The sequence below is a fragment of the Carcharhinus amblyrhynchos genome, chromosome 14 (genome assembly GCF_965287045.1).
Source record: "Carcharhinus amblyrhynchos chromosome 14, sCarAmb.v2.hapA, whole genome shotgun sequence".
Lineage (NCBI taxonomy): Eukaryota > Metazoa > Chordata > Chondrichthyes > Carcharhiniformes > Carcharhinidae > Carcharhinus > Carcharhinus amblyrhynchos.
Genome location: NC_137337.1, coordinates 33,882,321 through 33,895,578, shown reverse-complemented (window position 1 = coordinate 33,895,578; position 13,258 = coordinate 33,882,321). Strand labels below are relative to the sequence as shown.

At 44.2% G+C, this 13,258-nt stretch overlaps 1 protein-coding gene across 1 annotated transcript in view; it reads right to left on the bottom strand.

Annotated features, from left to right (window-relative positions):
* adss1 (adenylosuccinate synthase 1) overlaps positions 1-7,747 on the bottom strand; it is a 47,360-nt gene extending 39,613 nt beyond the window's left edge. The window contains exon 1 of the mRNA XM_080202606.1: positions 7,553-7,747. Coding sequence (XP_080058732.1) covers positions 7,553-7,720 — 168 coding nt within the window. The 5' untranslated portion in view covers positions 7,721-7,747. The remainder of the gene's footprint in view (positions 1-7,552) is intronic.
* Between the last annotated feature and the right edge of the window lie 5,511 nt (positions 7,748-13,258).

Sequence of the window (13,258 nt, the reverse complement as noted above, 5' to 3'; positions counted from 1 at the left end):
CAGGAGGTTATAGACTAGCTTACCAACTTTAAAGTCATTGATTGGCTGGTAAGGTGATTGATGAGAAAATATTAAAGAAGCATTCAGTGCGTACAGATGCAAAATGAATGATTGGTTCAACTGAGATTGTGAACAATTAGCACATAATTCACTCTTGTTATTGTGATAAATTTAACAGAGCCACTCCCTCTTCCAAATGAAAGGTTGATTTTTTAATAGTGAGCACAACATACTTTCTAAACCCACAACTACAACTGCTGGAATATATGCATTTACGTTTACAACCTGTCATGTTACAATGCCCAATACACCTGCATCAATACACAAATCATAAAACCACAGAATCCCTACAGCGCAGAAAGAGGCCATCCGGCCCATCAAGTCTGCACTGACTCTCCGAAAGAGCATTCCACCTAGACCCTCTCCCCTCCCTCTTATCCACATAGTTCTATGCAGTTAGCATGGCCAATCCATCTAACTTGTGCATCTTTGAACTGTGGGAGGAAACCCATGCAGATATTGGGAGAACGTGCAAACTCCACATTGTCACCCAATGCCAGAATCGAACCTGGGTCCCTGGCACTGTGAGGCAGCAGTATTAGCCATTGTACCACCACGCTGTCCTATAATCTAAGTACAACACATGTATTAATAGGCAGTTACAGCGATGTAATTCTTTCATATTTGCATTGAGTGGCCTAACGTAATGATTAATATCCAATCCATGGCATAATACTATGTTATCTCTTGGCTTCCTTCAAATCCAATTGCTCTCTCATCCCAAGTAGATGTCTAAAGTAGTTAAGGCCCCGTAACATGTTACTTAGGAGCCTACCATAACTACACTAAATTCCTGTTCATTTTTCACCCATGTACTTTCTTTCCTATATTGCTGATACTGGCAAAATCTGTGGAGAGACAAACAGTGATAACATTTCAAATCTGTATAACTCATCCTTAGACACTTCTGCTGAAGACAAGTCATGCCGAATTGAAACATTAACTCCGTTTCTCTCTCCACAGATGCTGTGATACCTGCTGAGCTTTTCCAGCAACTCTTGATATTATTTCAGATTTCCAGCATCTGCAGTATTTTATTTTTTGTTTTAAGTAGCAGCTTCAACCACTCAGTGGTAGAGCTTGAACACTGCAGCTTGTTCACTGGGGCAGCAATGCCCCAGTTCCGAGCTCAATGACAAGTTTTCTATCTCAAGATCATCCTGTAACTCTCCTTTCAATAATGCTGAAATCAGATAAAAAAATAATGTGGGCGTTTATTCAAGATCATATGCCATATAATTATCATAAAATCTAATAATCATAGAAACCCTACAGTGCAGAAGGAGGCCACTCAGCTCATTAACCCAGCATTGACAACAATCCCACCCAGGCACTATCCCCATAACCCCATGTATTTGCCTGCTAATCCCCCTGACACTAAGGGGCAATTTAGCATGGCCAATCCACCTAACCTGCACACTTTGGAATGTGATGTGGAGATGCCGGTGTTGGACTGGAGTAAAACAGAAAGAAATCCCACAACACCAGCTTAGGGTCCAAACAGGTTTATTTGTAGCAAAAGCTGCAAGCTTCCGGGACAGCCGTCAGGTGGCTGGGAGTTCTCACTTTGGGCTGTGGCAGGAAAACGGAGCACCCGGAGGAAAACCACACAGACACGGGGAGAACATGCAAACACCACACAGATAGTGACCCGAGGCCGGAATTGAACCCAGGTCCCTGGCGCTGTGAGACCGCCGTGCTAACCCTGTGCCACCGACTCGCCCTATAATGGGTTAACTGTTGTGTTGTGCATGTATAAAGAACTGCTAATCTAACCACTTTAGAAATAGGGCAAACACTGGTGTGGGCAATATAGAAGCTTTAAGGTCAAGTTCAAGTAGAAATTTAAACTGAAGTTCAGACATTTCAGAAAGAATCACAAATCTGGCGAAAATGCAGTTGGCTGTCATGTCTGAAGTTCACTGAAAAATACTCTTCCCTCAGAGACAATGCTGCTTGACCAATGAAACCAAATTAAAAAAATTCCATAAACAACTAATTAATTCTTCACTTTGGCTCTGGGACTTTGACTAGGATTCCTTGTGTGGGCTCTTATCATTCAGCTTTCTTTGGATAAAAGCAAAATAATACGGATGCTGGAATCTGAAACAAAAACGAAAATGCTGGAAAATCTCAGCAGGTCTGACAGCATCTGTGGAGAGAAAATAGAGCCAATGTTTCGAGTCTGGAGGACCCTTTGTCAGAGCTAAGGGCAAAGAAAATCAGAAAAGGTTTATAATATGATGGTGGGGGGGGGGGGGGGGGCGGGGGGAGTGGTGGTGGGCTGTAAAAGGACAAAGGGAATGTAACTGAGGATAAAGTCAGCAGAGGGAGGTGCTTAAAGTGTTGATTAAAAGATCAGAATGTGTGAATGGCAGAATTGAGGCACAGATGGTTAAAGCAGTTGGCCTGAAAATGGTGGTGGAGGCAAGAATGAGATCAGGAATCAGGAATGGAGAAGTGGAAAAATGGAAGAGAAAGAAAAGGATAAAATGGCACAAGAGACGAAAAGAGGAAACAGAATGAAATAAGATAAATGGAAATAGGGTGAAGGTAGAGGGGAGAGTTCATGCTCTGAAGTTGTTTAACTCGATGTTCAGTCCAGAAAGCTGTAAAGTACCCAATCAGAAGTGATGTTCCTCCAGTTTGCATTGGGGTTCACTAGAACATTGCGAAAGGCTAAGGACGGACATGTGGGCAGGAGAGCAGGATGGTGTGTTGAAGTGGTAAGCAACAGAAAGGTCTGGATCTGCTTGCAAATGAACCAAAGTTATTCAGCAAAACGGTCACCCAGTCTGCATTTCGTCTCTCTGATGCAGAGTGGACCGCACTGGAAGTAGTGATTGCAATAGACCAGATTGAAGGAGATGCATGTGAAGCGCTGAAAGGGGTGTTTAAGACATTGGCAGTGAGCAGGTAAAGGGACAGTGTTGCACTTTCTGCGATTACATGGGAAGATGCCATAGGCAGGGGAGTGAGGTGTTGGGTGCGATGGAGGCCCGGGAGGAACAGTCCCTGCAGACTGCTGACAGGGGAGTGAGAGGAAGATGTATTGAGTGATGGCATCAAGCTGGAGTTGACAGAAATGGTGCAGGCTGATCCTTTGAATGCAGAGACTGATGGAGTGAAAAGTGAGGACAAGGGGGACTCTATCCTAGTTCTAGGACAGAGGGGAGGGGGTGAGAGCAGCGGCCCGGGTGAAAAACTACGATCGAGGAAGAAGGAAGACATATTGTCAGCACTATTTTGGAAAGTGGCATCATCAGAATAGATGTGGTGGAGGTGAAGGAACTACGAGAATAGGATGGAGTCTTTACAGGATGTGGGGTGTGAAGAGCTGTAGTCAAGGTAGTTTTGGGAGTTGGTGGGCTTGCAATGGATACTGGTGGACAGGTTATCTCCAGAAATGGAGACAAAGTCGTCAAGGGAAGAGAAATGTCAGAGTTCGACCATGTGAAGGTGATAGAGGGGTGGAAATTGGAAGCAAAATTAATAAATTTCTCAAGGACCAAACAAGAGCACTAAGTGGCACCAAAATAGTTGTCAAAGGAATTATGGGAGGAGGCCGGAATAGAATTGGAACAGGGAACGCTCCACATAACCCATAAAGAGGCAGGCATAACTGGGAGCATGCGGATGCCCATACCCTTTATTTGGAGGAAGTGAGGCGAGTTAAAGGAGAGATTGTTGAATGAGAGAACCAGTTCAGCGAGACGGAGCAGAGTGGTGGGTGGGGGTTGTTCAGACCTCTGTGTAAGTTTTCTTTGGAATTTATTTATTAGCTTATTCAGGCAAGCCTTACAACAATCCACAATACGATAGAAAAAGTTCAGTTCTCCCCACTTGCCACTTCTTGCTGATCTAATCAGCCCGCCCAAAGTATGACTCTCATCACCAAGGCTGATCTGGAAAAACCGTCCCACACAGGAATCCATTGCAAACACTACCCGGACAAATGAGTGGGAATGATCGGACATGACAAACAAATACCTAAGAACAAAGAACAAAATCAGCTCGGGAAACAGGCCCTTCGGCCCAACGAGCCCACGCCGCCATCTCAACACCACCAGTCCACCTCTCTACCCACGACCCTTGTCTAATGTTTTATGGCCATCCAGATTGAGGGAAACTGATTTAGGGACAATTTATTCCTGCCAATCAGCCTAACAGCACATCTTTGGGGTGTGGGAGGAAACCAGAGCACCCGGAGAAAACCCACGCAAGCACGGGGAGAATGTGCAAACTCTCACAGACACCGGCCCAAATCCATGTGTCTGCACAGCAATCAGCGATAGTCACTGAACTGTTGTCTTGCCCAGTATCTTGTCCAGTTTAGGCACACACTAACGACATGAAGCACTAGGCCAATCTCGAACAACCAAGAGCAGCCCCAGTACGACCCATTGTGTGTATGCCCCTCGTTGGACACGAGGTGGACCAAACCCAACCCAACAGCTACCTGGTTCAACCTTCCAAGGAAATAGTGGTCCACCCTCAACAGGTTCAGGACCGACCACGGCTCCTGCTTGGCCATCTTTTACAGATGTGGCATTAGCGCCAGTCCCATGTGCCTGCGGGAGAGAGCAACCTGTGCATCATATCATAGAAGAGTACCTAATCCACAAACTCACTGGAGGCGTATCCACAATCAACACAGCAGGACTGGAAGAAACTGCTTAGTTTAAGAACATTGCATTTGCTCAATAAAAGATAATGCATCACTTTTAAAATAAATGCTTTTAACGTGTGTGCGCTAGTTATAAAAAATATGACATTGGCTAGCTGGTTTGATCACAGATCATGGTTTGACAAAACAGTTTCCCTTTAAGATTATTCTTTACTGCATTACCTTGAGACTTTGTTGATGACATTAGATAATCTCTAAACCCTACAGTGTGCTGCTTGCCAATGTTAGTCAGTTTTTCCCTTAGTCCAGTGCTTTTCTGGGCTCTAATCTTTACTTTCAGGAAGCCAGATTCTCAGGAGAGCTGGTTAGCACCTGCTTGTAGCTGGTGTCACCGGCAGCTGGCTGCTATGCTGGTTCCAGTTAGAAATGTCTACTTTCATCATTGCTTCTTCTTGAATTGTTCTGATGAAGAAAATGAAAGGCAGAGCTCTCTAAACCAAAGCTTCACCTCTCCATGACCTGCTAGACACACTACTCTTAGTCCAAGTGAATGTCAAACGTGAAGGTATTCACAGCCAGGCTAAGGAATAAAGGCTCTCAAACGACACAACCAACTGCTCTATATCACAGTCACAGACAGGAACCCTAGAAAGAGAGATTGGTATACTTTTTAGCTGCAAGTCTTTTCGAGCATTTTCAAATGGTAGCTCTCATGCCAGACCCATGAACAAAGGGACAGCCTGAGTGTAGGCCATTCAACTTATGAATACTGAACTCCACTTGCTGAAAGTTACTTGCTGCTCCTCTCCATTGAACGTCATCATGCAAACATGATGTGGAGATGCCAGCGTTGGATTGGGGTAAGCACAGTAAGAAGTCTCACACCAGGTTTATGGTGCTGTGAGAAAGTCCAATAGGTTTATTTGGAGTCACGAGTTTTCAGAGCGCTGCTCCTTCATCAGGTGCTTGCCTATTGGACTTTAACCTGGTGTTATGAGACTTTTTACTGTATCACATAAACACAGTTGTTTAGTTAAGGATTCTCTACAGGCAAGAATCTGAACATAAACGTAAGAGGTAAAATATTTTGCAGCCAAAACATTTCCATTTAAAGCAACATTTCTTTTATCGAAACAAGGAAAAGGTGATGTTGTAAATGTTGAAAAGTAGTTGTGGGTTTACTAGCTTTCTGCTCATTGATACTGTATCAATTTTTGACAAAGTACAAACTTGTAACCAGTAATTTCAGTCAACGGCAAATGGTGATACCATTTGTTCTGCAGCTAAGGCTTTGGGGTGACAGAAATCTATTCCGATTTTAAGAATCACGTTCAAACAAACAAAAGGAAAATTGAAGGAAGTTCTCCAAGTAATGTGCAAAACCTAACAAATTTCTGGGTTGGATAACATTCTTTTAAAATTTATTAGTGTCACAAATAGGGGCAGCATGGTGGCACAGTGGTTAGCACTAATGCTTCACGGCACATTCTCGTTGTGTCTGCAGTCCAAAGATGTGGGGGTTAGGTGGATTATCTAAATTGCTGTTTAATGTCAGGGGACTAACTAGGGTGAATGCATGGAGTTATGGAGATAAGGCTGAGATTATGGTCGTGCAGACATGATGGGCCGAATAGCCTCCTTCTGCACTGTATGATTCTAAATAGGGGATTTTCACAGTAACTTCACTGAAGTATTAATGTGACACTAATAAGTCAACTTTAAACAACTTACATTAACACCGCAATGAAGTTACTGTGAAAATCCCCTAGTTGCCACACTCTGGCGCCTGTTCAGATACACTGAGGGAGAACTTAGCATGACCAATGCACCTAACCAACGCATCGTTTGGTCTGTGAGAGGAAACCAGAGTACCCAGAGGACACCCACACAGACACAGGGAAAACATGCAGACTCTGCACAGACAGTGACTCAAGCCAGGAACTGAACCTGCGTCCCTAGTGCTATGAGGCAGCAATGCTAACCAATGTGCCAGTGTGAAACCCATGCAGACACGGGGAAAAAAGATGCAGACTCCGCATAGACAGTGACCCAAATCAGGAATTGAACCCAGGTCCCTGGTGCTGAGAGGCAGCAGTGCTAACCACTGTGGAACCCACGCAGACACGGGGAGAAGATGCATTCTCTGCACAGACAGTGACCCAAGCCGGGAACTGAACCCGAGTCCCTGGTGCTGTGAGAGAGCATAATTAACAACCATGCTGTCTTGTACTTATTTAAGAGGCAGATGCATGGGGTGACTAGATTTTTTTCTCTATAGGTGAATTAATTTGAGCTAAAATTACCTCCTTCGAACATGAATGTATCTTTCAATGACTCTGCACTTGGGAATAAAAAAAAGTTCATTCATCTTACTGACATGCACTTTAGCTACAACATCATCATCAAGTTCATATCTGTATAATCAAAACTAAAATTGTCTCCACAGTTTGAAAGAAAATGCATGCTTGAGTCAGCCTGATATTTATTCCAGTGCAGCATATGCTGGCTCTCAGAACTGTTAAAACCTCTGCCTTAACTATCAGTTACAACTGCGTCAGAGGACGATCGACCTTGCTTGAATCAGAGGCTAGTTTTTAAGCTAAACAAAATACAGGTCTATTTTTAGTTATGATTTTTTTTTAAAAGTAGCATTTCATTTGCAGGACTGGGTGACTGACTGCTCACAGGCTGCTGTCACAGGCTTCAAAATCACACTGTATGAGAGGAAAAAGTTATAAACTTTCAGACAAAGTTTGGACAGCAGGTTCTGTCCTAGGGTGGGTGACTTGCTGCAGTGAAGGCGATGTGTCTCTCCCTCTCAGGGCTCCACTGACTGACTTGTGGCTCTGGGAGAGCTGGCCTTACCTGGCACCTGCACACAATGTCAGCATCGGTAGCCAGCAGATCGACCACCTTGCCCTTGCCCTCATCCCCCCACTGGGCGCCGAGGACTACCGCCACCTTATTGCCCCCATTCCGAGGCCGTTTGCAGCCGCTGTAATTCCTGTGCTCGCTGCTCCGCCGCTCGCTCATCGCTGCTTCTGCCCCGTCCCGCGCACGAGCGCGCACTACCCGCGCCCCCGCCAGCACCGCGCGCACCCCCGCCGCCAGCGCGCGCACGCTCCGCCTCCTCCCTCCCTTCCTTGGATGGGCTGAAGGGTTGAGGGGAGTCGCGGGGGGGGGGGGGGGGTGTTCTGCTAGTTGGGGGTGGGGCTGGAGGGTGGATGGTGTCTGTTTGCTGGGACTGGGTGGTTACTGGGTACCACCTGGGCAGGGATCACTCTGGATCAACAGTGTGGATTGGTTTGGATGCTGCCAACCCCAAACACTCAGAACTTGGGTGGCACGGGTGGTTAGCACTGCTGCCTCACAGTGCCAGGGTCTGGGTTCGATTCCCGGCTTGGGTCACTGTGTGTGCGGAGTCTGCATGTTCTCCCCGTGTCTGTGTGGGTTTCCTCCCAAACATGGGCGGATTGGCCATGCTAACTTGACCCTTAGTGTCAGGGGATTAGGTGGGATAAATGCATGGGGGTATGGGAATAGACCTTGGGTGGGGATTATGGTTGGTGCAAACTTGATGGGCCAAATGGCCACCTTCCGCACTGTCGGATTCTGCGAAAATCTTCAGAATTTTGTATCTTTTTACTGACGGAAGAAGGTGGAATAGAGAATGCCTGGGGTGCGTGGGGTCCTTAATTATGCTGGCTGCTTTCCTGAGGCAGCAGGAGGTGTGGATAGAGTCAAGGGATGGGAGGCTGGTTTGCATGATGAAACAAAAACAAAACAATCATGCTGAAAATCCCAGCAGGTCTGACAGCATCTGTGAAGAGAGAACAGAGAGGGTAGGGTCATCCAGACTCAAAACATGGGGCAGGATTCCCTGAGTGTTCACACTGGCAGGATTCTTCCAACCTGCTGCAGTGAACAGAGATCTGGCTGAGTGCCAAATTCTCCATTCTCTCTGGCAGGAGCAACAGGGCATAAACAGCTGGAGAATTCTGGTCATTGGCTCTATTCTCTCTCCAGATGCTATCAGACCTGCTGAGATTTTCCAGCATTTTCTGCTCTTGCTGCACTCATCTAGCTAGTCATGGAGCATCTCTGGAGAGAGAAACTGAGCTAACTGGCTGGGTTTTTTTTTGTCCAGTCCTCCTGGGAGCTCTTTTTAACATGGCAGCCAGATCTCTATTCCAGGAATCTGGATCCTGCTCCGGGGTTTCCAATTTTTCAGGAGTGTCTTTTAAGAGTGCGGGTTGGTTCAGGTTGCAGGCCCACACAGTGCTCCTGACCCTGACCCCTGGATGCAGCACACAGCACCAGAGTGCAGGGAGAGGTGTCAGAATCAGAGACATCAACACAGAGCCTCCCTCAGAGGAGTGAGGAAAGTCACGATGATCCTCCAGAGCTGGAATGTGGACCTTTTGGGGAACAGTAGGAGGAGTCTATCACCATCTTAAGTTCCATATTGTCTTGGGAGCTCAACCATTTGAGCTCCCATCATGAAAGATTGGCCTCTCTCACGGAGGAATGTATCTTTTTATTCAATTGTTGGGCATGGGTGTCACTGGCTGGCCAATATTTATTGCCACCCCTAGTTGAAAAGGTGGTGGTGAACTGTCTTCTTGAATCGCTGCAGTCCATGTATTGTGGGTTGACCCACAATGCTGTTAGGGAGAAAGCTCCAGGATTTTGCGAAGGAATGGTGATATATTTCCAAGTCAGGATTGTGAGTGGCTTGGCGGAGAACTTGCAGGTGGTGGTATCTGTTGCCCTTGTCCTTCTGGATGGAAATGGTCATGGGATTGGAAGGTGCTGTGTAAGGACCTTTGGTGAATTTGTGCAGTGCATCTTATAGATAGTACACACTGCTGCTATTAAGTGTCAATGGTGGAGGGAGTAGATGTTTGTGGATATTTGTAGCAAAACACAAGTCAATGCAAGAGCGGTGTCTTGGCCAGGATAGCATGCAAGCCTCCTTCATTGCTTTCAATTTCTGCTATTGTTACTTAAAATGGTCTGTATGACTGATGCATTTATTGACCTGTAGAATGAAGGAGTTTCTTTAAAAATGGATATTCCAGTTATGCCACATCTGGCCGTGAATGGTGGTGGACAATTAAACAGCTCACTAGAAGATGAAGCTTCACAGATATCTGAACCATCGTGGCCACCTTTGCAGGTCCCCAACATCACAGATATCCATCTTCAGCTAATTCGATTCACTCTATGTGAAATCAAAACACAGCTAAAGGCACTGGATACAGTAAAGGCTTTGGACCCTGACAATATTCTGGCAATTGTGCTGACTCTGCAGCACCCGTAATCAAGCTGTTCCAGCACAGCTACAACATTGGCATCAATTGGTAGTGTGGAAAATTACCCAGGCATATCCTGTAAACAAAAAGCAGGACAAATTCAACCTGGCTGATTAAGTCTACTCTTGATCATCAGCAAAGTGATGGAAGAGGTAATCAACAGAGGTGTCAGACCCCTTTTTTCGCAATAACTTGTTCACTGATGCTCAATTTAGGTTATGCCAGGACCACTCAGCTCCTGACCTCATTACAGCCTTAGTTCAAACATAGACAAAAGAACTGAACTCCAAAGGCGAGGTGAGAGTGACAGGCCTTGACATCATGGCCGCATGTGACCGAGTGTGGCATCAAGGAGCTTGAGGAAAACTGGAGTCGATGGGAATCAAGGGGGAATCTTGAGAGATGATTTAATTGAGGTTTTTAATATTATGAGCCATCTAAACAAAGTAGGTAGGTATAAATTGTTCCCATTGGCGGAAGAATTGATAAGTAAAGGACACTGATTTAAGATGATTGGTGCAAGTAACAGTGATAACATGAGGAAGAACATTTTACACAGCGGGTGGTTAGGATCAGGAGATGTGCTGGAGGTAGATTCAATCATGGCTCTTGGAAGGGAATTGGATAATATGAAATGAAATTGCACAGCTACATAGCAGGGGAGAGGGACTAGTTGAGTAGCTCTTACAGAGAACCAGCATGGACACAGCAGTCAGTTGATCTTCTATGCAGTAACTATTCCTTTCCTCTATGGTTCTGTGTCATCCTTTATTATCAGGGCAACCCCCTCCTCTTTTCCATTTTGTTTGTCTTTTCATATGTTTAATTCCCAGCCTTGGTCACATTGCAGACCAAGGGTCTAATTTTCTATCTGTCTCAATGAATGAGTTTTGAGCAGGTTTAAATCATTGAGCAGAATAAACCCATTTATTTCTATTTGTGCAATTAATTTGTCTATCATGTTATGAATGTTTTGTTCATTCAGATAAAGTGACTTTAATTTTAACTATTCATCTTTTTCCCTGATTCACTGATGCACAATTAGCATCCACGCCTTTTCCTATCAAACTCTGTTTACCTTTACCTGAATTGCTCCTAAAGTAACATATGCCCCATAAGTAATAAGGTAAGGTAATTAGCCCTAGTCCACAAGGACCATAGGCATCTCTCCCCATTAGAGAGACAATTGGTTTTATGTACAGCTTGCGGGAGGCCACTCCCCATCACGCATGGGGCAAGGCAAGCAAGCAGATCTGTTGCTGATAATTTACGGGGTTCAATTCATTTGCAAGAAAACCCTGATTGTGAATTACCTGATAAATTATTTGATTCACTCGAGACATGATGATCAGGCAAGATCGAACACTTACGATGGTAAATTCAAAATTTATTGATGATGAAAAGGTAGAGAGGTAACAAGTTATAAGTATAGATGACAAAGTTTCAGTTAACAGTAAAAGGAAAAAGCTTAACAATAACTAAACAGAGTTCTCATGGCTTCCTGGGATGACCAAGCGAAGGCATGAAGTGATGATAACCTTCTCGTCCATAGGTCACTCAGAATTTAGAGAATGGCTCGACAACCATCATTTTAAAACATGTAGACTTCTTATAATTTACAGTTAGTACATTTAAAATTAAAATTATGTGTTAATTATGTTATTAGAAAACTTTACAGACTTTCTATTACAGATGTCCAACGTTTACCAATACATCTATTAGTTAATTACTTATTCTTCAACTTAATCATGGAATCACAGACAACTACAGTGCAAAAAAGGCCCTTCGGCCCATGAAGCCTGCACCGGCGCATGAAAGACCGTGACCTGTCCACCTACTCCCACTTGCCAGCGCTTGGCCCATAGCCTTGAATGTTATGGCATGCCAAGTACTCAACCAGGTTCTTTTTAGAGGATGTGAGGCATCCCACCTCCTCCACCCTCCCAGATAGTGCATTCCAGGCCAGCACCATCCTCTGGGTAAAAAAATGTCCCACAATTGTGACCCAGTACTTGTACAATCATTCCTGGCTGGTTCCCACACATGTAGTAACTGGTTAGTTTTTAAAATGTCTCCTGGATTAATTCAAAATGGCGTCTTGACTATGTTAGTTTACTGTGATTCAGTACATTGACTACAAAATTGTCAAGTCACACTAAAATTGTTTATTTTAAAACTGTCAAATGGCCTCTATGACCTGCCACAGCTGGTACAGTAATTGAACCCACACCATTGATGCCATTCTGCATCATATTCTAGACAGCTGAGCTCACTACACCCTCATGGTCCCATGGCCTTGACTTTCTCTTTTAATTTATAAATTACACCTCATGAACCCTCTCCCTCCAATTTTAGTTTAACATTTAGCTGTGGCAAATAAACATGACAGACAGGCATGGTGGAATTAGCATGTCAGAAGAGGCATGACAAAAATAGAGCTGATAGGAAGTAAATGAGACTGTTAAAGAAAGTGCATGCATAAACAGGACTTTTAATAGGTTGTGCACAGATAGGATGCAGGCTGCTGGAGAGCGGGATGTATTCAGACTACAGCTTCTATTATATCTACAAAAGGTGACTTTGTGAAGCCTGGAGGAACAGAACTTCCTTTTAGTCTCTAGAAGTGTCACAGAAGAATTCCATTCTTGTATGAGTAAGTTTTCTTGCCATACCAGCAATGCAGGGCAGTGTGTAAAAGATGGCAGGGAACTGGATCATGGGATGGGGCAATTGAAGCCACTAATTTACATAATTGACTTATCTTCTGCATGAATAACAACAGATTTGGGATATCCAATATGTTATGACGATGGGGTGTTTAATGTCAGCTGTGTTATAGGTCAGGTTAGAAACTCCAAAGTAATTTATGGAGACCACACGAATCATAAATTTTGCATTTTGAATTTGGCTAGAGTGAGCATGATATGTTTCACTTCAGGAATGATTCAACAACCCACTAGGGAGCTTTTATCAAACAAAGTTTCTTTAAGAATATAGTTAACATATATAGAAAGAAAATTAGCAATATCTTTTATCAATTACAAACAGCAAAAACAAAAAGAAAACAACCACAATAATGTATTAACCCTTAATTGAGTATTAAAGCTATTCCAACAAAGCAAAACCCGTCATAGACAAAACCCTTTTCACAGGTTTAACACAGCATAGATTAAAATCTCGCTTGACTGGAATTGAGTATTTTCAAAGCTTGCACTTTCCTTCCAGAAGGCAAAATGTTGCCTTGAGATAACCAGCA